At 36.1% G+C, this 27,628-nt stretch overlaps 2 protein-coding genes across 2 annotated transcripts; one reads left to right on the top strand and one right to left on the bottom strand.

The window, feature by feature from the left end:
• Window positions 1-7,471: 7,471 nt before the first annotated feature.
• Window positions 7,472-14,925, bottom strand: LOC149004057 (fumarylacetoacetase). The gene is made up of 14 exons (XM_089168557.1): window positions 14,357-14,925; window positions 14,121-14,199; window positions 13,844-13,902; window positions 13,454-13,578; window positions 11,914-11,988; window positions 11,012-11,087; window positions 10,756-10,855; window positions 10,595-10,654; window positions 10,357-10,427; window positions 10,199-10,261; window positions 9,965-10,029; window positions 7,994-8,090; window positions 7,753-7,878; window positions 7,472-7,540 (listed from the first exon to the last, which is right to left on the bottom strand). The coding sequence occupies exons 1-14, from the start codon at window positions 14,558-14,560 to the stop codon at window positions 7,478-7,480; spliced, it is 1,263 nt and encodes a 420-aa protein (XP_089024683.1). The 5' UTR covers window positions 14,561-14,925; the 3' UTR covers window positions 7,472-7,477.
• Window positions 14,926-18,009: 3,084 nt separating this feature from the next.
• LOC149004058 (uncharacterized) lies at window positions 18,010-27,377 on the top strand. Its single transcript, XM_089168437.1, is given in 7 exon segments — window positions 18,010-18,135; window positions 18,286-18,898; window positions 22,217-22,601; window positions 23,247-23,353; window positions 23,356-24,573; window positions 24,793-24,906; window positions 25,111-27,377. Coding segments are annotated over 6 exon segments (2,613 nt in total). The 5' UTR covers window positions 18,010-18,135; window positions 18,286-18,463; the 3' UTR covers window positions 25,465-27,377.
• Window positions 27,378-27,628: the final 251 nt, after the last annotated feature.

The following is a 27,628-nucleotide window of genomic DNA, read 5'->3' on the forward strand; positions in this document are numbered from 1 at the left end:
CAAGAACATTCACATTAACTGACAAATTTCTCTAGTATCAAGTCATATTATGGAAGACATGTTATTTCATACAGTTCCTACAAGGTCAAGTACCTTCTGCTTTGACTGGTTTTTCTCAATCGTCTTGATTGCTATGATTGCTTCTTGGGTCTTTCGGTTGACATTGAGATTTGCGGAAAGGAGGAGGCCAGTTAAAGCAAAAGTTGTCGTCGGAGGAAAGAGGATTAGGAAAATAGAACAAAGGTTGATCTTCTAAAAAGCTTCCAAAAATAGGAAAAACAGAGAAAGAATAAATGAAAGAAATAACACGGAGAAACAAATCTCTCTTAGCCTGTCAGAGTAAAGAGCACGAGAGATATAAAGGCCAAAAAAAGAAAGCTTCTGCCTAGCAGTATAAACCAAGGTTTAAAGTATTAGTATTACCAACGGGGTTTGATCCAAGTGGTAAGCAGCTTGGTCCGCTTAAGCAAGGTTCAGATATCGAATCCTTTGTGGATGTAAAAAATTCTCGCTGGGAGACTTACCCACCACAGCCAGACGGATTAGTCAAGGCAAAGCCTTGGAACCAGGGTTGGCAACCAAAAAAAAAAAAGTATTAGTATCGAGTATTAGGTAGTATCGCATCGTATATTCTTTAAATCTTGATTTTTTTTATTATTATTATTATCTTTTTTTTGGGTATAAACTTTAAACCTTGATGCAGACTATAAACAGAAAAGTTCCAAAAGTTGGACCTGTGAATCTCATGGTAGAACTCATCGAGGTGATCTAATAACCCTATCACACCATGAAATGTTTGAATAGATTATAGCAGTCAAGGTTTAAAATATCGATATTGAGTATTGTATCGATCAAGTGATTTTAAGAGACAGATCATCTTGTATTGAACATTGTATCATATTGGCCAATGCATTTAGTGTAATCCAACAAAAAGACGTATAAATCGTATTTAATAGGATATGTATCAGCTATTATTGTATCATACCGTGGCACTTTGACCTTGATAGCAATGTGGACATTGATAAAGAAAATCATAAAGCAGTAATTTACGCTACCTTAACCGAGCAATCAAATAACCTAAGCATATTCTTGTCTGAGTTCATGGTTCTCTCCCTTGTCAAACAGAGAAAATTTCATTATCATACAAATCGTATACTTAGAACAATAAAAACTAACCGAGATAGATTTATCCAAGAGATCCACCTTCGATCTTACAATCTAATTTATTGGATCAGTTTTTCTGGTTGAGTTTTTCAGGTTGGTATCCTCAATTCTCTCATCTTGAACCTATTCGGTATTTTCTAAATCAAAAAATGAAAGGACCCGTCCCCCGAATTCCTTGGGGGTTGTGAGACACCTTCAAATTCAATAAAAGCCTCAGAAATAAAAACAAAGAAAACAAAATTGATGGAGTAGTCAAACCCCTTGAATGAAAAAAAAAAAATAGAAGATTATGATAAAAATAAAAATGTATATATATATATAATTATCACCAACTTTCCTTTCCATGCTCAATATATTACTTTTATGGAACTGAACCACATGGTTGAAGTGACCTCAATATTTATGTTCAAAGTAATTTATTCTCAGATTTTCCATTGTTACATTGTTTTACAAAAAGACTTTTTTCTGAATAAATCATGTATTTGCAACTTCAGTTACTACAGCAAGGATTTCCTCCAGTAGTGTTGTTTTCTGTAGTTGTTCTTTGTTAATCCAGTTTACTGTCCATTTATCATTCAAACCATTCTATCTTTTAGAAATTTTGACAACAAAGAACATTACTGGATATATGTTTTCCTGACATCAGTTATTCAAATTTTTTTTTACTTTGAATTCTTCAATAGTAGGTTAAAAATAGTAGTTTAACCTGAAAATTGAATCAGTAGTTCCAATGACTGAGATTCTCAACAATCACCAAAGTGCTAAACTTTTGATCTGCTACCAAGTCATATAGAATTCAAGTTGCTTTGACCACATATATTTAAGCTACTTCAGAAATGCAGCTGAACTCTGCAAAGAATATTTACTGGCATGTGATCTGAAGTAGGTCATTGAAGGTTAGTTAAGCAAATAGGTTGGATCAAAGAGTTAAATCTATCTAATCAAAGAACTAATACAATTAGGTAGGTAATGTTTCTTTTTTAATCAACAACTATATAATATAAATGATATTTAAGGGTATTAGACAGATAGGTGAGAGGCTTGGCTCCAAGAGTGTGATTCAAATTTGACCACTGATGTTTCTTCTAATTTGATCCCAAAAGATTTTTACTCTCATATTTCCAATTACACATCCACTTATTTCTGACCTAAATACTGATTTTGTTTTTCACACCAATACATCATTGCCTCTGGTGTTTTCATATTTAGAATTTCAATAATGTGTTTGAGATGAGTTTTTTGCTTCATTCTATTTTCCTTTTCTCAGGTTGGTGTATGAGTGTATGCTGTTGAAGGACAAATGAAGTCCTCTTGCTGGAAAATGCCATTATTGAGAAGATTAGAAAATGAATTTTGAATCTTGATTCCAACTTAAATTCTTTTTCAAAAAAGATCCATGTGAACCAAATTGTTGCTTTAAATGGCATTCTTGTTGAGGATCCTAAATTAAGCAATTCTTCAATTGGGTTTGAGATTGATGGCCAATTCAGTGCAGCAGATAAGTTAGTCAGATCAGGAACCTATTTGATGAATTCACAAATTTCACCTACATGCAAATATTCAGTTAAGATGCTTGAGATTTCCTTACATATACCATAATGTGAGTTTTTTTCAAGTTAATAATAAAGCTTTAAAAGTTATTGTACACGTATGGAGTTATATCTGCATATAGATCTTATGGCTTCATCCAGTAGATACCAATATACTTCACATAAGACTTTTTCCTAGTCGGATCCCACCCCCTAGTTTGTCGAATCCGGATCATCTCTCCGTCGGGGGAGCACAAAGAGTGTTCCCGATGGCTTCCTGACCACAAAAACCAATGGGTCCCACTGGTGGAAAAAAAATTTATTTTTTCCAAAAAGTGTTTTTCACCGTGGGCCTCACTGATCTTTGTGATCAGGAAGCGTCGGGGTCGCTAATCCGGACTCTAGTTTGTCTGGCACTTTGGCTCTGAGCCTTATTACCTTCCTTTCGGTACATCTAGTGGTGTTAATAAAACCCTGTTGACCCAGCCTGGTCCAAACCTTTTCTGGCCTAGACATATTTCAATCCGATTTTTTCAACCCGAAGGGTGGGTTTAGTTATAAATAATGAGCCCTGACAAGGTCGGGTCAAGTTTGGTTTAGCCCTCGTGCCAACCCGACCCTATATTAGTCTAATTTAATTAAAATTATACTAAAAAGATTTATTAAAATTTTTATTTAATACCAATGTAATATACTAATGTGGCGTTGCTTAGTTGGTAACATTGAGAATATTCAACAAAAGTGTCAGTATTATTGTTATCGATTTAGGGTTAAGGTTTAAGGTTGGGCAGCTCAACCTACAAGTTCGGATATGCAATCCTTGGACACTTCCGGACCCAAAATAATCATAGGAGCGTTAGAGGAGAAGTTTATGATCTCTGTCAGGAGGGATGATCCAGACTCTCAATTTGCATGCCATGAGTATTTATTTCCCATTGTCAGCTGTAGATTATTGATTCTATGTTTCAAGAGCATAATTTAATTTTTGGAACCAGTACAGTTTTCCTAAAATTGTTCAAACGAACTAGTAAGTGCCTGTGTAGGTAGTCCATTTGCCATATCAACTAACAATCAACGTGGGTCCCTGAAGCAAAATTATCTCGTTGTATCTAGTAGTGTACCTGCACTAGTCAAATACTTGTCTTTTCTTCCAACTCCTTATATGAAGCTTATGAATTTGTCCAAATTCTTTGTTTGCAGTGATGTGGTTTTCGTTCATTTGTATGAACCCAAACTCCTTCCTTATGATTGAATTCATGTTTTACTGTTTAAGAAAAAAAAAAAATCATGTTTTCCAATCGTATTGTACTATTTGGCTGGGAAAAAGGAATCTCCTTGTTCAAAGTTGTTGCATCATTGGTTTCTGTTCTGTGTCAAAGGTGAAATGCATCTTCGACCATGCTCGGATGATTCAACATCACTAAATTGCACGATCATATTGTCTTTTTCGTAAATTATATTATTATTATAAAAGTATGAATTCAAGAAAAATGACTATTTCTATTTTCTTAAAAGACCTAAATCATTTGATTTGCATATAATAATAAATAATATCAATAATACATAATTACTTGATAATTATTTTATTTTCTTCTACATTAATTTTTTAATATGCAATATATTTATTTTTTTAATTTACCTAATTAATTATTCTCTTCCCTACCCTCAAATTATAAGAGAAAAAATAAATTACTTGCACACTATTATGAAAGAGAAAAAATAAATATATAATTTTTTAATCAAAATTAGAATATCAATAAACACTAAAAAAATCCTCTTATCAAATTATCCTAATGCCACAATGATTCCAATACAACTTTTTTCTACGATAGCAAAATTGTAATTTTATTCAGTTATAATATAACAACACTTCAAAATTATAGTTCATAATAAAAAAACATGTCAAGAATCACCTAATATATTTATTGAAATATATTAAATTTTATAATTGAATAATTTGGATAATCGTGTAACTCATTAAAAATAAATAGTCTAATTTATTTATATTGTTATGAAATTATAAATAAAAAAATTACCTGAGATTCTATTTGTAAATTAGTAAAAATTCAATTGCCTCCAATATATCAAACTTGTTCTTCAAAAAAAAAATTGAAAATCATTGTGTGAAAACATAACTAATAGAATAACCAAAGATAATAGGCATTCCAATTATCTATGCAGATTTAGTATGATTATTTATTATCATCAATCATGCATAATGCATTTTTAAATAAAAAAAGAAAATTTTCAAAGATACCCAAGACAATTGGCAAAAAGTACAAACACCCCCAAAAAAAAATATATCAAATTTGTACAAACACCCTAAAATGTCTCTTAATTTTTTCACTCTAGTAAATTTCGGTAGCAAATGTCATTAAGGCATGATTAGATAATTCTATAATTTCTATACTACCATTACTTGCTTGTGACACAATGTTGCCCCTGAAAAAATAATCACTAAATTTCATCTTATTTATTTCTCCATGAATTCTTCTTCTTCCTTAATTCGCCACTTTAATTGTCATTTCCCTTTAATTAATTAATATTTCTAACGGAAAATGGGGTGATTGAGAATTTGGCATTATTTTGCGGTATTTATGCCTTTTACCAATTATCTTGGGATGTTCCTGAAATTTTCCTAACAAAAAATCACGCATAATGTATGAACATGGTAGTTGTAAATGATCAAGAAAAAAATATAAAAGAAATGATATAATCTTAAAATGCCTCACATAATTAGCATTTTTAATGAGCATCATTAAACAATTCTTTGTGTTCACTTAATTCATTTATATCATAGCAAATTGCACTTGCAACCCAAAATAGAGGCTTTAAAGCATTGACACCCCAGTTTATGTTTAAAAACACAAGACCTCAAAATTGGATTTTTATTGGATATAGTTGTCCAATTTATCACTGAAAACAATTAAATCAATGTTTATTCTGTTTCAATTTAAAAAATATCCCTATAATAAACAATATCTATTTTCAGTGATAAATTTGACAAAAATATCCAATGAAAATCCAATTTTGGAGTCTTTGTGTTTTTTAAACATAAAGTGAGGTGCCAGTGCTTTAGGCCTCCATTTTGGGGTGCCAGTGCAATTTGCTCTTTATATTAAGTACTTTATATTATATAATTCAAACTATTATTTGCAGCCATAATATATCCAACAACCTTATAACTAATGATCACCTATTACTTAGAAAAATGAGTTTATCTTATTGAGAGCTGGTCCAACCTAATTTTAAGTTTTGCCCAATGTTCAAACTCTAAAAACAATGTATTATGAAATATATTAGTAATTTGTACATAAATCTGCAAACTAATTAATTATGTTTTTACAAAAATCAATAACCATATAAATGAGATATATCATTCCCCTCCTCTAAATGATACCCTCATATATGATTACTCGACTCGTGCATCGCAAGTGTAAGTTTGCTAGTATGCTTCTAAAATAATGTTCTCTCCCCCCCCCCAACCTGCCATTGTTGTTGTTAGTTTAATTGTTGCCGATACAAGATTTGCGAAGAATAGTTTAGGGCTTGTTTGGTTACATGAGTCCGGAGATTTCAAATATCTATAAATTTCAAATATATGGAGTCATAATTTATAAAATTAACTAGTTGGTTAACCGAATGTGGAATGAAATATGTGGATTCATTAGTGATTTTTGTGAATGCACAAATGTTTAGTGTTTTTATAGTAGGGATGAAATCTCTGGATTCACTCCATACCCATAAATCTACAGATTCACGTTTTTAATGTAAAAAGATGAATCTCTAGATTTCATGAATCTAGAGATTTTCACAACCAAACAAGTATAAATCTCGCATTCATGAATCCAAAGATTTCAAATCACTGGATTCATGTAACCAAACAGGCCCTTACCCAACGAAAGAAGGTTGATGTTTAGAAATCTACAATCAGAATTCAACAGCACACCTAACTTTGAATTAAATTAAAAGATTTGGATCTCACTGCCTTGTCATTGGATGACTCCAATCCCTCCCCCAGCCCACCCAACAGAAAAACAACAACAACAATAAGCCTTGTCCCAACTAAATGGGGTCGGCTACATGAATTTTGCCCTCAAATTAGTTATGTTCGAGGCCATGCTAGATACAAAGGTTAAGCTATACATATCATTTCTCACCACTTCTCCTAAGGTTATCTTAGGTCTACCCCCTAGCTCTTCTAGTTCCTTCAATATAAATTATATCACTTCTCCGAACAACGGCATTTATAAGTATTCGTTGAACGTGGCCGTGCCACCTCAAACGACTTTCTCGAAAAACAAATACTTGAAAATTCATCCATGGCCATAAAAATGAAGTGAAAATGTTAATTTACAAAGGGGAAAAAAGTCGATGCAAACACCAGTTGATGAGGGTTAATTAAGCTTCACCAAGCAAGAAAGGAGCCACAAAAGACACGAAATCCTATCGAGAGGAGGCATCTCACAAATTGTAACCCCTGGCCAAGTTAAGTCAATGTCCATCTAGCTAGATAATAGTTAATACTGAATACATTCGAACTTCTATAAATGGGAAAAGAGGAAACCATGGGAGCTTCAAATCCTCTAGATACTCTTAACCACTAAACACATTTCCAGCAGTACCAGTTTAATTGATCCAACCATCGCAAATGTGATACACACATGCGAGTTCAACAACAAACTAAAGTTCAAAGTCTCATGCAGATAGATTCTGTTTATTATAAGATCCGTCAATTCTCATCATAGATTTAACAACACTATCGATTTAAAAAAAAAAAATTCTCAAAGTGGGGGTGGAATGATCTTTCCTGAGCATGTCCCGAATCCTACATTGTAACCACTTCCCTGCATATTGAGCCAAGTAAAAAATTAATACACTAATCAATTTGGAAATACCAAGTATTAAGACTTAACTGATTTACAAGGTAATCGAGGTGTCTGGCATTATGAATGAAAAATGTATAATGTTGTAAGGTACTCTGCAACAAAAATCAACAGAAAATGCATGTCTCTTAACTAATCTTGAGTATGTAGCTTCAGGAGATTAGGGAACGAACCTTGCAACAACCAGAAAAAATGACCTCATCTCCATCTTCTAAAAATTTACGAGTTACACCATTTAGTGATAATGGCCTCTGGCCATTCCATGTTAACTCAAACAAGCATCCAAAAGATTCTGGTTCCTGTCAGAAAATTGAATTAACAAACTTCAATCAACCAGCACCAGGAATATTCGTATTAACTTTAACAAATTTCCCTACTATCAATTCATAATATGGGAGATATTTTAATTCATACAGGTCCGCTTATGGTCCCAGTTCCAAGGAGATCCCCAGCCCTTAAGTTGCAGCCGTTGATCGTATGGTGAGCAAGTTGTTGGGTCAGCGTCCAATATCTAATCCACAGAAGCATAAGCATCAGAGATATATGCCATTAACAGTTGTATTACACTAAATAAAACAATATATGCATCAATAAATCAGACAGCAGCCTCCCTTAGTAGGCATAGCATTTGATCAAACAGCTATATATCCAGAACTACAAAAGCCCTGACCTCCAACAGTACAAGTAAGGTGAAATGTGCAGCGCCTACAAGAAAAGTCCACGGTACATACACGAAGTGTAGTGCAAATTGGAGGACATGGTATCCAGGCTCCTAGCACAAATAGTTTGACTCTCAAGGTCGGCTGATTGACATACTAGAATGAGGCTAGAACGAACATGGCTAATTTAGACATTAAATCTAACCTAGGTAAATTTATCCCAGCTATTCATTTCCCCCAAAAATATAATAATAATAATAATTAAATTCACCCCAGCTGAAACAATCTTGAGATTGAACCAGGGAACCCTTGATGGACCCAAGCTCGGTTTCTGCCCCACCCAAGTTTCAAGTGCACCAGTCAAGATGGGCAAAGCTCCAGTCAGCTCAGCGAATTAAGATTTTTGTCTTTTTGGCACAAATAGGTAATTGGACCATAGATTAAAATGCTCTCTCATGTTAGACCACATTTTGCATCAAATCCTTGGTGTTGGCATACAATACAAAACAGCACTAGAAATTTCGATAATATTAACCATCATAATATGCGAACTCAGCCCCAACATACTTAAAGATAGGCTACATTGCAGTGTGATGCAACACATTAAGAACTTCTAAACCAAAGAGTGTGACTCAGTTTCACCTTAATTTCATATTCTTCTCAGCAAATTACTCTTTCCAGTCAATTTCTTACAAAATCTATAAACTACAGGCTATTTGAGAATGAGTATCACAGATTAAAGCAAAAAACCAGAATGAAAATTGATGCCATATTCTAGACTTCGTTTGTTTTCAAGCTTTGTTTGCTACACACATTGAAATAAATATAGCATTGTACATCATATTAAAGAAAACTGAAGACAACTCCCAGAATCTGATCAAAATGGCGTGCCATATTCACTCAAGATAACTAGAGAAGACAATAAATTTGGTGGGGGTCACATATAACTTAATTTTTCATCACGCTGGATACATGCAATCAAACTTATCATGCTTAGGCCTTAGAGACCTTGATTATTTTGAAAAGAATAGTCCCTTAAACCTTTATTACAATTTTATGATAAACGCATATTCTAAGTAAAGTTAACAGTCATAATAAAATACTGGAGATATATTAAATGACAAATATCATGTTAATATCTAGGATGATATTTCTAGGATTTTGGAAATTAAACTACTTAAACATTTCTATTTTCAATGACGATCCTATATTTCTTCCCATGTAACTTGGAGATAATCATTGGAACTGTACTGAAAAGAGTGCATTCCATTTAAGGTTAGATGCTCTAAATGACACAAAAAGATCTTGGGTGAGAATGGAGGAAAAATCCAGGTAACTCTGAAGGAAGAATGTGATGGGAATTAGGAGGAAAATGTGTAAGAAGGTGCTTTGGCTTTAACCAAATTCTGGGATTCTTCTCTTTTGAGTTATCATAACTCAACTGACAACCAAATTATCCTTCTAGGCTAGGAGGAAGGGTTGCATGCACACCCAGATCTGATTTCGCCATTTCGCCAATCACCAATCACCAATCAGGTGATGGGAGGATCATGGGTGGAGTACGCCTAGGGAAACCGTTTCAAAAAGAGAGAGTGTGAAATAAAATAGATTGCAATTATACCATTTATGCTAAGGATTTCACAAGCATATGCAAGAAAATTCATGTAATATAGAAGTACAAAGAGTCAAAATACAGCAAGAATTCAGTTAGCACAGAACTCCTTACAGGTGATTGAAGTTACTATTTGTGACAACAGATGAATGTTCCTGGCCAGCAGGTTTAATCCGAACCTTGAAGCAAAAGAGGGAGGATAATCATGAGTGGTAAACCCAATACATTGTCTGTGGAATAGAAAGAGATACTCTATCATCTAGATTGAGAAATTAATACCAAACAGCACACGGCATTAAATAAATGTATGCGCAATAAATCTGAATTGTTTATAGAGAAGACACATACTTCTAGAGAAATATCATAGTTCTTGGAATTCTTTTCAGCAAGGTATGGCAATGGGTGAGGTTCCTGCAATTTGTGGTTCCTATAATAAGAAATTCCAGGCAGAGATACGGAATAAAATTTCTGTGGGTTACAAACTGAAATTGAGGTGATATGGTTACCTGTTTCGGAGCATCACAAACAAAAGGCTCCAGAGCATCTAGGGTCACAATCCAAGGGGATACTGTTGTACCTGCAATCACTCAGGACCAAAACAAAAGTAAGCTCGTGCTCCGTTGGTAGTTACAGACTTACAAACCACAATAACCTTTTTATGGCCCCCTCAAACAAAACCCCCAACCCACCAAAAAAAAAAAAAAAGTATAGGCCATTGAGCAACACATGAAAGATAGTGCTTACCAAAACTCTTCCCAAGAAAAGGCCCTAGTGGTACATACTCCCATGCCTGGATATCCCTAGCTGTCACAGCAAAGTCCAAGTTAATTTTCCTTAGAATTCTAAGCCACAACAGACTAAGCTGATGGAAACTTTGCAACTGAAATAACAGAAGAGGGAACTACCACTCCAGTCATTCATCAAGACAAGTCCAAAGATATGGTCTGCAGCCTCATTGACATCAATAGGCTTTCCTAACTCATTGCCTGGACCAACTACAGCAGCCTGAGAACAGTATAAAATATATTAAGAGAGAACATGATGGAGAACAATTCTACTTAATCATAGGGCTGAATTTTCATGAAGGCATTGAGAGTATAATGAACATTAGCCAAAGCAAAACCACAAGTGTCCCATCTAATAAATTTTGGCATGGCTAACCATCTCTAACTCAAAATCCAGCTTCTGAGAAGGTCCAAAATATGGTGGAGAATTGCCAACAGGGTGGCCTTGACCTCTGCAAAGTTATTGTAACAATAATAATTATCAGATATATGAGATAAAAATAGAGAAACCAAGTTGAATAAGAAAAATATAAAAACTACATAAGTAATCCACATAATTCACGTAAGGACAAGGGGCATAAGAACCCTAAAAGTGTTCTTGAGCAAACAGGTTTATGGCAAAGTTAAACCGTCATTTGATGCATTGCCCTACTGGGTGAAGGCCTGGACTTGTAACCAAATAGTACATGAATTGCCTGCTGCCCAGTCCATGGTAATGTACTAAATAATATCCAAGGTCTATAATGTTGGAGGTGATTGTTTCTCAGTTCCATCATAAGAAAAATAAAACTGGCTGTGCATGTGGCAGATTAACTATGGTAATTTTCCACTTTGGTACACAAATATAGGAGTAAAGATAATCATGAATGGCCTTTTTGTGGGCCTCTAGTGACATGAGTCTATGCTCATGACTCATGAGAGGCCTCCTGGGTAGTTAAACCTGTAACTGGATAAGTGTAAAACACACAGCAGAATAAACGGAAGAAGTGGACAGGTGGAGGGATAATCCAGGGGCAGTAGTGCAATTCAGTTATGGGAGACTGAGGGAGCTGTTTTGGGGCTGAGAGGGACCAGGAGGGCATCAAGGAAGAAGAATGTTGATGTTAGGTAGCAGGTTACTGCTGGGGAGCCCTGGACTCTAGGTAATCCAGACTTTTCTTTCTTTTTGCTGCAATTCTTTCAATTCCAATCTTTTACTGTCAAGTGAGAAAGGCAGCTTATCATGAAACCTTCAAAAGTAAGATAAAAAGAGAAGAAAGATGGAAAGGAAGAACTAACCTTGGACGAATAATATCAGTACCAGAAATAACAATTGATGATGCCCGTCCATGATAAGCGATAGGGAGGTGGAACCTAACATTCATTTTTCAATTCATTCACAATATGAAAAGGAAAAGTTGGATTCAAGCTACAGTGCAAAAAAAACAAACAGAGGCAGCACTAACCAAGGCACGATGGAGACTGACAGACAAAACAATAGGCTGATGCTTAACTACAGGCTTTCTTTAAATCATTTTATACAGAATATTCTGTTAGTCGTTATTATTGCACATTATGGCTACATTTGGTAGCCATGAAAAAAAAATTGAAAAATATTCAAAATTTGAAGAGAAACACATAAAAGATAATCGTCACATCAACGTTATTTTTGTCCCAGTTTCTTTTCTTTTCTTTTCATTTCTTGTTTACCAAATATAGCCCATGAGTACATCTCCCCAGGGACCAACTGCCAGATCCTTTAAATTCTTCCACACAAAATTGAAATCCTTTGTTAGAATGATCTTCGGTCAATCAAAGCCATGTGCTATTAAGTGTACAAGTACTAGTCTATGTCAGCCAATCGGCGACTATTGAGCATAATCAAAGTGAAATAGCCACTAAGATTGGTTCTGCCCCTTCTCCCATTCCATTTGGGGGAAAGCCATCTCCTCCATTTGGCCCTGTTCTAGACGTTCCTTTGGCTTTCAAAGAGACTGGTCTTGGTCCAATCCTTCTCTGCTACCTCTATTTGTGATTTGGTTGGCAAGTTGGTCTTTGATGCTATGATTTCTCACTTATGGTGGCAACGGAACTTCTGGAGATGGAGTTCCAACTCCAGATCTCTTTATTTGATTTGGAAGGCCATCTGCTTTGATGTTACTGCTAGACTTTATATGCTTCCACACCCCGCTGGTCCCTAATACCCCAAGGAATAAATTGATTGTTGTTACCTGGGGTTTAGAGTCTTCATTTTTGCCTGCTAGTGGTTGTAGTACCTACCCCTTGCTCCCCTTTTGTTTGCCCCTAGGTCTTGGCCAGTTGTCCTTGACATTGTTGCGCCCCCCCCCCCAAAAAAAAATTTTGTTTCCTTGTGTGTACATTCTCTTCCCCTTTGGGGTTCTTTGCTAATGAATTCTTGATTCATCCAAAAAAATAAAATAAATAGAGATTGGTCCAACTTATTTCAGGCAACAGTTGCAGAAAAAAAACTGATCAATAATAAATGAAATCAGGAAAGAGTTCACATTAGTCATTGGTATAAAAATGTGGATACAAATAACTGAAAACCCAGTTGAACATCCTCTGTTTAACTTTAAATAATAACCTGTTAAGTTGTCCTATTCTTCATTAGTAATCTGTTTGTCTTCCTCTCTTACATATTTCATTTACCTTCTAACATTACTTGATATATAGGCACTGACAAAAGGTACAAGGTACCGTCCATTCAAAGCATTCAAACTCTTTACCAAGAACCAAAAAAGCATTCAAATCAACCTCAAGAATTTAGCAAGCAAAACCCAACTTATTTATATTCAATATGAAGTTCAATAGAAGATACCAGTTTGGAGGAATTGGATTCTCTGGTCCACGAAATATGGTTCCACAGTTCTTTGCATGATGCATTGAAGAAAAGAAATCTGTGTAGTCCCCTATCACAGCAGGCAAAAGCATTTGTACCTTGTCCTGAAGGATTGAATACAAAGTTAGTCTTTGCTACCGCAAGAATTTTTGTTCATATAAGGATAACCTCTGTATTAATGTAACAGTATAGGTAAAACGGGGAAGTACCCCAAAAGCAGAAGATTGCTTTTGGAGTAAATAATGTCCATACTTCTGAAACGGTATAACCCAGAGGAGGCATCCAAACCTTTAGAAGTTAAACAGTAAATCATTTTTTTTTCTTTTACTTGTCAACATATAAATTCATAACAATATGAATATGTCTTACCATTGGCAAAAGTGATCTTTCCCTCAGAGTTGCATCGTCGCGTAAGGTTGGGTTATCAGCTGCATTTAAAAAAATGTATGCATGTCATCTTTAGACTGGAATCATAAAGTCGGTTCATCTTTCAGTAGGGCTTTTTGAACGATCTCAGTATCATAATCTCGAAAAACTTTAACAATTCTTGAACTTTCTACGAAAATCCCGAACTCTAAATACACTTTCCAAGAAAGATGATTGTATAAACTGAAGCAGAATCTTAAAATCAGTTAGTAAAGCGTACATGACAACAGTTTTTGGAGGGTTGCGCGAGCCTCTTTCCACGCAGGTCGTCCCATCCCGAGAAATTTATTAAGAGAAGGCTGTACAGAGAGAAAATCCGAGAAATCATTCAGATAAATAAGTATCACCTCAACGTCCGCAATCTCATAAACTCAATCGCAATACAAAACAAAGTGAACAGAGAGCGTGAACTGCAAAAGAAACAGAGAATAATTCACTGGCTGTAAGAAACAGAACCTGAATGAAGCAATCGGAGTTTCTGAGGATGGGACCATCGAAAAGACCAGCAGAAGAGATAGCAGAAAGATCCACCACATAATCGCCGATCGCAACTCCAGGACGAGGTTCTCCACCTTGCTGAGGCTTGAAGACGCCATAAGGAAGGTTTTCAAGAGGGAAATGGGAATCTGGATGAACTTGAACAAAAGACTTAAGCCCCATTTTCAGATGATTTCGAGATAATCAAGCAGCAGACGAAGTTGGTTGCAAATTTAGTTTGATTACAGAAGTAGATGAAGTTGGAGAGTAGAAGAGCCGTATTTGTATTGGATGATTTTGGAGTAGTAGTAGCTGTGATTCACTTATCCATTGATTAAACAATAATTTTGAGTTTAAAATAGTTTTTGTAGGTCACTGAAGAAGATTTGGTAGTTCAAAGTTGCAAAGGGATGACTGAAGAGAGCTGAGTGGGTGCTTTTCACCATGTGTGAGAGTGAAGGAGGTAGATGTCATCCACCTTTCAAAGTTATGGAGGACTCAGAAATGAAAACCTACTGCGTCAGAAGGCTCAGAACCAGAACCACTGAACCACAACCACAACCAAATTCTCGACGCTAACGACACGACAAGCACGTTCGTTGCTATCTTGTTTTTCCTGTCATTAAGCAGACACACTCTTTTTTTCTTTCTTTCTTTCTATTTTTTCAGTTAAAATATTCAAATATATACATCAATAATATGTCAAATTGGCAAAATATACAAATGTAGCTCAAATTTGCACAATAGTGTAAATTACGTGAAATCATCATGGTTAGATGACTTAAATCATCCCATAAATAATTACCAAAAAAAACAATCATCCCATAAACCATAATTTTTAGGTTGCCCTTCATTTCTTGTAACTGAACTAAATCCTTGATGCCAACGAACAAGCACTTTCATTGCTATCTTGTTTTTCATTGTCATTAAACATACACATTCTTTCTTTCTTTTTTTCTTTTCTTTTTCTTTTTCAGTTAAAATATTTAAATACATACACCCATTCTACAAAGTATAGGCGATATATCGCACTATCGCTGGAGAGTTACATGAATCCGCTAGCCATACGACATTTACATTATGTTTCGCAAAAAGTCGATTTTTTTGTGATATTCACCTTATTTAACAAAATTTCATTCTATTTTTTCCAAAATGACGTAGGACCCGTGTCTCTCGGCAACAAAATGTAAAGCATGAGTCATACTCAACATAATTGTATAATGAATTGTAAACTTTATTACTTCTCTTTACTAGTTATGTATTTGTATTCTCTTTGCATATTTACATTAGTTTATATAAATTTTTCAAACTTCTAGTTTTGTCCACATATAGCCGGACATGTGTCAATAAAAAGCTTTAGATTAGGTAATGTTTTAGGTCAAAATAATATTCATAATGTGTTTATTGGCCTCAAATTAGGTTACACAATAAAATTCAAGTCAAAACGGCTCTAAATATATTTCGAAACCAGGGGTTGAATTTTCATCGACACCCTGCCAAAAGTCACCAACATGTCGGCAAAATGTTGTCGTGTTGGTGGTGTCGCCAGCCACTAACACAACAACATAGTTCGACATGTCGAACCTTGCATACACCAATGATATATTAGATTGGCAAAATACACAAATGCCTCTCAAATTTGCACAATATCATAAAGGCTATCGGCCTTCACCCTTTTTGTTAATGGAAGTTTACATATTTTGGCCAAAAAAAAGTGGAGACTGTTACATACCGTTGGGAGTATCAACTCATTAACATTTTTGCTCAGAGGTACCAATCATTGTTAACTAAGCTACCTTTTGATGATTAGTGTCAATATTTTTTGCACTAGGATGATCAAAACGAATGTTTGAAGATAAATAAAACCTCCTACTACAAAACACCAACAGGTCTTGTCCAAACTAAATGAGATTGACTGCATGGGTTATTGTCTTTCAATCAGTTTTGTTGTTGTCATGCTAGATACGATATCTAAGCTATGCATATCATTTATTGTTACTTCTCTTTATGTTATCATAGGTTTGCCCCTAAATTTTTTAATTTATTCAATTTGCATTACATCACTTCTCCACATAGGGGCGTTTATAGAGCTCCATCGAATGTGATTGTGCCACCTCAAACGACTTTCCTGTAGCTTATAACTCATTTGAGCAACTCTCATACCAACTCTAATATAAATCATTACTTATCTCATCCATCCTAGTTTGTCATTCATCCATCTTAGCATATTCATTTATGCTACACTACAAAGAGATACATAAACGAACACTCCCCCGTTGTAATCTTTAACAACTAAAACGGATGCTTCTTGGAGACCGAAAGAAGGCATAGGTGGTCTAGGAATCCTAATTAGGGAATGTGGCGCCTGTCCCTCTCCTCTATTGGGTCTCCCTGGGTGGCTATGCGCTGTATTGGGCATTGGGCGTGGTCTGATTATGTGGGTTCATTTGGACTTCGTGTGTGGGTCTCTTCCCTCCTTTTTCCTGCCAGATATCGTTGCTTCCTTTTCGCGCCTTCCTAGGTTCTGTATTCGGATCTCCTATCGGGGCATTTCCTTCCGGGTTGGGCCTTTTCCCGGTTTTAGAGCTCGCCCTCTTCGGTTTTTGTGTACTATTTCCTTTCCTAAATGAATCTAATTTAAACCCCCTTTGAAATTTAGTTGCACAAAGGAAAAATAATGTATTTACACCACCACGTTTAGCCATCTTACTCTTTATCATCAAATGCCTGGCATCTTCAAATTATCCCAACCTATGTTGTGAATGTGTTAATATAGTAAGAACAAAAATGGTGCTCTTATGACAGTAATGATCACCACCTTCTAGTGAAAAGGTTAGGGTTCAAACCTCTATAATGGTGTATGTCAATTGATTATGATGGTGCCTAATCTTTGAAATTTGGATTACAATCAACAAAATAATTGCATTAATACCAATGGATTACTCAATTAAGCAAAGACCAACACTTCATAAATAAGACACTAGGAGATTGAATCTTTGGGTTTCTCTCCTATATGCATAACCCACTAAAAATTATTGGATGTGCGAAGGAGTTGGCTTAGCACTTCAGTTCTAAAAAGAAGAAACACAACACCCCTATTTTTTTTAAGGTGCTTTTATATTTACTTATTGGGGGTGGGGGTGATTTATGGGATAGTCTTCCCCTTCCAAGGGGGGGGGTGTGAACTGATGTGCCAAGCCAACTTATGTACACCTTGAGTAATTCTTAGTGGGGTATTTATACATATGTGAACAATTCGAAAATTTGAACTCTTAGCCTCTCATCTATGGAGTTGCTCTTTATTAATCGAATCATCCATTGGAATTAGTATAAGTATTTTGTTGATTGTAGTTATTAGGTACCATCAAAATAATTGATAAACTTCAAAGAGACGCTCAGTTGATAAAGTATCAATGCCTCATACTACGAGGTCAAAAGTTTGAATCCCCATAAAGCTACGAGTGAAGCCTGTTACCTCTAGAGTAGTCAAGGTAAGGTGCACTTAAGTTGGTGAACCTCAGTTAAAAATTTGAAAACTTGAGACCAGAGGCCAGAAAAATAGTAGAAAGCCCCTCTAAATTGTTTATTTACATGGGCCAGTGCATCTTTTTTTCTTTGTTTGGTCAGAAGGGGCGAGGGCATTCTACTATAGCACGATTCCGAATCTATTTCCCTCGCCGACTCGCCTCTCTCTCTCTGCTCACCTCGTTCAGTTTATCTATCGCCACAGCATTGTCGCTTCAAATACCCGCCAAAAGGTTTATAAACGTATCAATATAATTTTTTAAAATTTTAAAACTTTCCCTCGTACTTAGTTTTTCATTCCTCTCACCCTGTTCTCCTTCTACTCCTAGGGTTTCTGCTTCTCTCCTCGCTCATCCATGGCTTCGGATCTATCTTTTGTGCAGGTTTCTACTTCGATTCAGGCTATTCACAGGTTCAATTTTACTGAGAGCGACGGTTTCATGCGATTTTCTGGATTTGAAGAGTGTGATTTTGTTCTCAGGACGCGCACGGACGTGATTGCTCTTATTGCGAAGCCGTGGAGTTTTCTTTCGGTGAATGAGGGCTTGAAGACTGTTTAGGATGGATTCGGTAGGTTTGAAGGCCGTGGTTCCGCCAGGGGTTAATTCGGAGGAGTTGTTGGCTTCGGTTGGGGATAAGAGACCTGTGGAAAATGAAGATGATCTTGATAACTCTAGGCGAGTTCATAAGAAGGCCAAAGGAGATCTGAGTGTAGATATGAAGGCAGTGGCGGAGATTGTTCTGGTTTTGTCGGCGATGGGAAAGATGCGTGGAGGAAGGAATCCTACCGATGTGGAGGAAAGGCTTATGGAAGATGCTCGTCAGAAATTGGCAGACATGTGTGAAGTACTGTCTCCGAAGGATATCCTCCCGAGGGATGCCGTTAGGGCTGTTATTGAAGATCTTGGGCTTAACAGTAGGTCGAAGGATCAAAGGTTAGGATTTCGTCCTCCGAAGATGTCTATTGCAGAGAAGTTATTGCTGACACGGAGAAAGGTGAGACCTAATATTCCGATGCTTTAGTTCAGTTGCTTGTGTATATTGGTGTAAGTTTTAGTTTGAGATGGATAATAGATATATTAACTAGTGCCTTAAAATTCTGGATATATTATTTTATTCAAAATCTGGAGTTCATTTTGAGAAAATCTCTTGGTTTTTAGTTGTCTAAGCTGAACATGAAAAGAATTAGTAAGCATAACCATCAAGGAGGATGAATTTTTTTTTGGGTGGTGGGGGTGATGGGGGTTGTTTACAGGGATGATTGTAGAAAGATTGGGTAAGCCAAAAGATTATTATTGTGGTCCTTGACACTTGCCATTGCTGATTAAGGTGATAAATGCAATATTTATTGCTGCTTACAAGTTTGGTCAGTAGCGTCCAGTGGTTCCTCATATCAAATGCGGCATGGAATAATGGAAGCCTTTAAAATGCTTCTCAGTAGACCTGTCATCTGTACCATGTAATGATTTATCAAGTATGTTTATGTACTCTCTTGGAATAGTGTAGCTGAATTTTTGGGGACAGTTTCTTAAATTGCATGGAAATATGTAGTATCTAGTGAACCTACAGTCTATCTTATGCACAATTAGCTAGGGTTGGAATATATTGAAACATTTTTTTTCAACTGAAGCCTTTTCAAAGTGAAACAAATTTTTACCACAGACAGATCTGGAGATGGATGGGTTTTCTTTCAAATTGTAGCTGGTCAGATAGATCATTTAATGTGAAGTTCTGTTTCATACTTTTGCCTGTTCTATCCCCCAACCCCCAATTTTTATTTCCCCACGCTTTACTAGGACATATTGAATTTGTTTAAGGTCTTCTAATTTATTTTTTAATTATTATAGGTTTTCCTGATATGTGTATTTATTCAACCTGCTGACTTGATGAAGAAAAAGTAAAAACGTTGGCAAACTCTGTCGCCTGAGCATGTGTTTATATGTTTGTGGATCTCGCTGTGTAAGACCTTTGGGATAGTTGGTCTAGGAATTGCTCGTGCTCTTCCAGATTAGAGCTCCCACTTCTTGTTTGTGTTTCTTAACTTCTTTTTGATTTTGTTAGTGTCTAGATCACAGGTTTGAGCCATGGCTAACCAAATTGTCCAACTTTTGCATTTCATCTTTGCAGACCATGTTGTCTGCTTTCTGTATTTCATCTCTATCTGCAGATTAAGGAAACTGATGCTGTCCTACCATGTTTCTAGCAACAAGTAATCCTTATGTGGTTTAAGGTGTGACCTTCTCTGCAATTAAGCTGGCTTGAAGGTTTATACTGGCTGGTTATATCTGAACATTGACAACTTTGGTTTGGATTGGGATAGTTCACTAAACTTGAAGCTGATGAACAGTGATACTTTCAATTTAAAATAAAAATAAGATGAAACGTAGACTTTTATGTGACTGCAGTTCTTGTTGGGGCCTTCACCCTGAATGTGTTCAATTATCAAACTATGATCATGAAATAGATCATTATGATTTTGCCTATGCACAGTCAAATAAATAAAGATTAGAGTAGGAAGTTTGAGGGAAAGGGGGAAAAAAGCAAAGGGCCAGTAGAATCATGCCTGATGGAGTGATTAGAGTAGGATGTTTGAATTCAGTTATGTGCATGGTTGCTTTGTGTCTGTGTTTTTGTTACTTTTTTGGGTGATTGGTGGCAGAACACGTAATAATACTTTAACATAATGTTTGTAAATGATAGCTGTTAGTCTTGTTTTGTAGAATCTAATACTAGGATTTAATTGATTACATCAACTGCTGAATTTCTGTACAACTGGATTTTTTTTAAATCATGTACTACTACCCTTCTTTTTTAGATTTTTATATTTTTGGAGTTAAATAACAGTTGGAAGTTGATTTTAGAACCAATTCTAGAGTTTGATTAGGAGACCTTTTTCTTTGTTTCTTTTTCATCCATACGTAAACTCTCACCGAGCTGATGGAATTAAGTGCTCTGTTGTGTTTCCGGTTATCTCTGTCACCTTATCTGATTGATTTGATTCTCAGGCCAGTCTTCTACTTATGATTCTTTATCTTTTCTTTTTTGGCTTTCCTGTAAAATCTCTTGATCTTACTGTTAAGTTTTATAGTTAATTCTGAAAATTTATGCTGGGCAAAACTGGTGGACCAAACAGAAAAGTTCATCAGTTCCTTCATCTTTATTTTTGGGTTTTTTTTATTACGGTCACAAGATTCCCATCTATGGGTGTATCTAATCCTTGGGTTACAATTCAAGACTAACTCTGGTGAGAAATCTACCTGCAACCAGAGGAGGCTTTGAACTCCCACCTTTGTTTATTGCAGAAAACTGTATTTATCTATTTGGTTAATTCTTTGGTCCAAAATTGATGCATTTAAGAGGGTTAGAAAATCTATTTTCAAATTGGAGCCATGGGTGAGGCATTATTGCAATCGCAAGTTGGTTTTACCATTCTGCTGGATTCTGTTGTCGACAGGTGGATAGATGACCTAAATAAGTACTGTTGTTTCCAAAAGACGCAAGGACTTTAAATTCAAATAAGGGCTGTTGTTTCTATATCCCACTAAACCATCGTCACTTCAAGTTGGTATATTTCATTTCCAACCTTCTATTTTAAGTACTGGAAAACAACCTAGTTACCATTTTTTTTCTTCTGTTGAATCAACCTAATTATCAATTAGTCCCAGTTTCTATTAACCTTGCACAAATGAGTATTTCATTATTATTTAATTATGAAATTGCCATTACCATTGTTACTTGAGTTGTTCGGACTGGCCCAGAACTACCCATCATTAGGGTTATTGAACCTGGGAGTCTGGGATTAATCTGATTTTCTGACTTTAAGTTCATATTTTCAGTCTGACAGACAGCCTTCTCCTTCAGACAGGCATAATGGTTTCTTTGATTAATGATTGGAATTTGATATTCTGTTAGAAAAAGGGGGAAAATGATATGGAAGGTTTTAGGGATTTCTTCTTGGTAGAGTGATAGAGATATCTTAATCTTGTCGTCAACAGTCAAGAGGAGATGTATTAATTGATAATGTCAATGCAGCTACCAAAGAGAAAATTTAATCATTGTGAACTATGGTGTAGTTTTACACTTTTATTTGTGTACACTTAAAACTGGATTTTATTGGTCTGTATAAATCTTAGTCTTATTGCCAACACTTAATAAAGTTGATGTAGCTATCAACAAGGAAAAATGTTATCATACGTGAACCATGTTGTAGTAATACTTGTACTTTGTGTGCACTAAAACTTGATTTCTTTGGCGGCTTATCAATTCTTTGCATGCCATCATATTCACCTGATATTTCCTTGACTTATTTCCTAGATGGAAGAATCCAAGGGCTCTTCTGGACAATCTAGACCATACTCATCTCAGTTGTCGCAAGTAGGTACCGGTGCAACAGTTGAAAGTCGTGCTCCATTGTTACCAGCTGTCCATATGTTTCCACCAGAAAAGCCATGTCCTATGCCAGTGTCTGTTGGAGTATTTCAACCAGCTCCACCCAGGGTTCACGTTCCTGCATTGACTTCATCATCCTCGATGAATCAGTTGTCTGCTAATGAAGCCCAGCCAGTTGTGGTGACAAGGGCACTGTCTAGCAGCTCACTAGAAAAGGATTCTTCTTCATCAACACTCCCTCGAACAGAAACAACACATTTTAGACTGGAAGGAAGATTAAATGGGCCAGCTTTTGCATCCCAAGTTCGAGGTGCGTTCTCTTTTTGTTAATTTGTTTCAATTTCATTGATTGGTGAATTGCTGGTGACATTGGTATATTACTAAAATGCTATAGTACCTTTGATGTCTGTTATTGTTATTGTTAATTATTTATTTCTCTATCCTTCTCCACAACTATTTCCCCCCTTTTTCTTCCTCCCCTCCCACCTTCTTTTCAAGATGTATGTAAATATAAGTGTCATTTGATTGGTTGTTTTTCCCCGATCATATTTGGGTGTTTTGCTGATCCAAAATTCTTGATTGTGATCTGGAATTTTAATAGTTTCCTCTTTCTCTGGAAGTCTGATACTTTGATGAATTGTTGTTTATTTCGATGCAAAATATTGGGAAGTCTATTCCCTGTGCCTTTTTCTAGTTGTGCCTTTAGTAAGTCTAAAATTATTGATTAATTTTGATGGTTACTATATTTATGATTCATATTTTGTATTTCACCTTAGTGGGGAACTGGTATTTTGCAACCTGGGGGCACGAGGGTCAAGTTATACTGTTCTATGTTATGCTTTGTTTCTTATGAGTGGCTCTTAAATGTAATTAAGTTTTGCTATTATGTTATCACTTTCCCAGTGGTGCAGCTTCTTTCATGTTGGAGTTGATTATGTTAATCAAATTTGTGCAGAAAATACTTCTGGCAATCACCAGTTGGATAAGGCTTTCAGACTTGGTCAGACGAACAAGGTGTTGGATCATACACCAATTAAGACTGAGGGTTCTAATATTAGTAGCTCGCCCATCAAGCAGTAAAAGACCAAAGCTCTAAAACCTCTGTAATTCAAACTGCATCTGGTAGCGTGCCTAGTGCACAGCAACCTTCACTGAGCATTAATGTTATTCAGGACCTTTCGCTTTTCAATAATCACAATGACATTGCAAGGAATGTTCATAAGTTCCTGCAAACAAGGCTTCCTGATCATCCTAACTGGATACCACCTTCAGTTGAGTACATGAACAAGGCCGTAACTTGTCAAATATGCAAGGCTATCATCAGTGATGTAGAAAGTTTACTTGTTTGTGATGCTTGTGAGAAGGGAGTCCACTTAAGATGTCTTCAATCGTACAATCAAAAAGGCATTCCCAAAGGGGAGTGGCACTGCCCCAAGTGTATGATATCAAGCAATGGGAAGGCATTGCCCCCTAAATATGGTCGTGTTACGAGAAATGCCACTGCACCTAAGGTATCTTCAAACAGTGATGGAGGTCTAATTTCTGCTGTGAAGAAGGCTGAAAATTCAGATCAAAAGGTGAATCATCAAAAAGCCATTGCCAATGGAAATCCTGGTGGTACAGGAAGCAACCATATTGAGGCGTCCCATGGACTAAAGATTTCAAGTGTAATAGATGCACATGGATCTGATTTCACCATAAGCAGAGTAGGCTCTGAAAAGTCAAGGGAAATTGCAGGGTTATTTTGTGCTCCTATTGCTGCTGTGGTTAATGACAGCTCTGATCCACCTATTCAAAGTGGTGGGTCATCATCATGTGATACTGGGTTACCAAACTGGGATATTACGTCACTGTCAGAGTTTGATCAAGGACACCACTGTCAACCTTCACGTCTCTCATTATGTTGTGACAAGAAAGGCCCATTACACCACGAAGTTTCTGGAAATCAAGATATCGTTAAGAGTTCCACTGCTGAGTCGCTTGGGAAATCTGACTTGAGAGAGACTTCTGAATGTAATTCAGGGTGTGAGATCAGGCAAGAGAACCAAGCTCTTCCTCAGGCGGCTTCTGCTGAGGCTTTAGATTCCGGGAATGGAGCCAGAGATTGCAATAGGTCTTCGTTAGATGATTTGCATGGTGTGGATTGGGTTGGTGAGATAGCTCATGTAGTAGATGGGAAGTCATTTTATCAGTCTTGTCGTGTTAATGGAAAATTATACAAGCTACAAGATCATGCTCTGTTTTGGTCTTGTAATGACAATCTGAGACCTTCAAAGCTCCAGGTAAGCTGTGATGAACATTTCATGATTCTTATGGCTTAGGCTTCGTAAACACTTATCGTTTTGTATACTTTACCTTCTGAGGTTGATAGTGTGCTGAATAATTTGAATCTTCCCTTCAGTTTTCACAGAGGTGACACTCTCATCAACAATATGTTGTTTCCATCTTTTATACGGATTCTCTTAGGATGTTGTATAAAAATAGGTACCTTTATATTACAGGCTTTATGGGAGGATAACAAAACAAGGTCAAAGTGGGCTATTTTGAATAGGTGTTACTTGCCTAGTGACTTGCCTGAGGCAGTTGGCCGTCCCTGTACTCCTGAAAATAATGAGGTAGAGAACTTGTTTTTGGTGTTTCCATTTCAGATCCGTTGTATATACTCTGCATTCATCATACACCTTTTTGTTTTTCACAATTGATTTTTTTTTCTCCATCTGTTTATACTATTTATTTTTATTTTTTCTAATATCTGCATTTAGGCATAATCTGTTGTTTGAATATTGGATTTCATTCAAAATATTGGTTATAATTTGTAGGTATATGAGTCTAATCATGATGTCACTGTAATGGCTGGCTTAATTCATGGGCCATGTCAAGTTCTTCCTCCAAACAAGTTTAAGGAAGAAAATGAAAGAAGAAGCCATTTATTTCATGGTGAAAGTGATGCGCTACAACCTGTTTTCCTATGCAAGTATGTTTTTTGTAATATCCACTTTACTTTCAAATTATTTTTTAATTACCAGCAATTTTATGTACTGCTTTTTGTTATGGGGCCTCAAGCCATGGAACACTTTTTTAATTGGTGCCTTTGTGCTTGTAATCAATGCTGGTATTGTTTTTTCAATTTTTTTTTTGATACTACGGTTCTTAATGATTTTGACAAAAACTAAGATGAAATTGTGAGTTGACATTGACTTGTACCAAGTTTCGACCATTTCACTAGTGATGATCATTATTGACTGAAACTACCATGTTCCAACCAGTTGTGGGCAGCCCATCACATGTTGAGTTTTTCCTAGAATACATTGTTTCAAAGGGGCTGGCTCACTTGGCAAAAAGACCAACAGCTTATAAGTAAGAGGTCAAGAGTTCAAATCTCCTTGGGGCCAGCTACAGTTCCAAAAGAAGTTCCAGTTGAAACCTGGGAAATCTCGGCCTCAATACCGAGATTTAGAGCCATGTTTTATATACGTATATTGATGTAGCCTTATGTTGAAAGGGATCTACTAGAAGAACGCTACCAGGACCTTGGTCAAAATTGGGTTAGTAAAAGAAGAGTGTACATTACAGAAGACTTTTTACTTTCCTTTGCAATGATGTTTTCTGCCACTACTATGACTTCTAGGCTCTAATTCTTTAGAGTGTTCCCTTGGCTTTTCCATTTTTATATAACCTTGAGAGATAAGAATCTAAACACTAAGGAGAGGCACGAAGTTACTTGTTGCAGTATTACATGACTGGTTGAACTGGCATGCTAGGCTTTGGAGTCCCAGACCTACGAAGTCTGGAACAGCGACAAACCAGATGAAGGTTGACCAATCAGGCTTAAGAAAATGAAAGTGTGGACTTAGAGGACTGGTTGGACTGCCAATGCAGGGTTGTTTCGATTGGTAAGACCGACACCTCTTAGTGAAGTGGTTGTGGGTTTGACTCTTGCTGATGGCACATGCAATACCCCTATCCCCTATAACACTGCAAGAAGAAGAAGAAAGTGGAACAGTCTTCTCAGATTTTGGTGTTCCCCTGTCTGATTTTTTAGGGCATTTGAGAATGGTTTGTTCTCTGGGAGCATGAAATCAGACTGGTTTGCCAAAAACATAATTCCACTCCCATTTTTATTCCCACAGAAATATGGAATAGGAGTCAATGGAATCCTTATCAATCCAGTGGACAAATTGTAATATTTGAGGAGGCCTCACTTCCTTATGTAAGCTCACAACATTAAAACAGAATTGGAATAAGAGAAAATGTTAACTCAGAAAGCACATATCAGAAATAGACAAAAATCTGATTAAATGCTTCTTCAGTCATGGAGATCATATCAAAGAGGTTTTAACGGATTCTGTTGTTCAAAATAATTGATATATATGAGTCCTACATGAACTAGGAACAATTACAGGCTGGTCTGATGTGGCCTGGTTCTTGGTTGGTTCAGTGGAGATTGTTCCAGCGGACCAGATTTCTGATTCTGAGGAACATATTGTAAGGACCAGGCAAGAACCTGTCCAGGTTTATCTCCTCTGTCGTTTGATATTTTGTTGACGATTATCTTTAGATTTACATAGAATTTTGTTAACACATTTCCAGATTTGAAGAATACACTGTCCAGCTGCATAAAAGGGCCAGAAATAAACTATGAGTTGGGCAATCATATTTAGGAAATTTAATTGCATGCTAGTTTGACCTCTCATAGGAGGATGTTTCCCAGAAGTTACTTCACTTCCTCTGGGTCCTATGGCTATTAGATTCAAATGCATCAGTTCATCGGTTGATGTAATAGCTGATTTACCACCTGTTAAGGTATGATGTGTCAATTTGTTCAGTCAATAAAATCAAGTGAAAGTTGGTTTCTATTATTTAACAAATATCACCAGGCATGCTCCAATTTTTAAACAATGGGTGTTCTATTGTACTACATTCATTATCATTTTTTATTTCCAAGCCTATCTTTTCTAAGAAGATTAAGCTGGTAGTGCTTGCTATCTTGGTGTGTCCAATTATCAGTTGTTCATAGGGACTGATGGGTTTTTAGGTTTTTTATAATCATTCTGGGCATAAGGTATAAGAGAGATCTTTTTAATATTACATGTTTTTGGTTGGTTGTGTTTATCAACTTGTTTCCTGAGATTTAAAAGAAAATTCTGTTATGCAGATGGTTTTATGATGAACGGAAGAGCCTTTTCAGAGCTGTTACTGATTAGGTAAAGTAGCCGATTTTGGTGCACTATGTTGTTTTACTTGTTATGTGTAGTCATTGATTTTGGAGCAGTGTTTTGTCTTAATTTGCATTGGTAGACAATTCTAGTGTTTCAGTTGCTTTATCTGCTATTCTCT

This window comes from Hakea prostrata, chromosome 9, assembly GCF_041222555.1.
Source record: "Hakea prostrata isolate BN-2017 chromosome 9, UWA_Hpros_2, whole genome shotgun sequence".
Classification (NCBI taxonomy): domain Eukaryota; kingdom Viridiplantae; phylum Streptophyta; class Magnoliopsida; order Proteales; family Proteaceae; genus Hakea; species Hakea prostrata.

Coding starts and splice junctions, on each gene's coding strand:
- LOC149004057 (XM_089168557.1), bottom strand. CDS start 14,560: ATGGGGCTTAAGTCTTTTGTTCAAGTTCATCCAGATTCCCATTTCCCT. Junction 14,200..14,356: donor ACTCCGATTGCTTCATTCAG/GTTCTGTTTCTT, acceptor CTCTCTGTACAG/CCTTCTCTTAATAAATTTCT. Junction 10,030..10,198: donor ACTATGATATTTCTCTAGAA/GTATGTGTCTTC, acceptor TTTTGCTTCAAG/GTTCGGATTAAACCTGCTGG.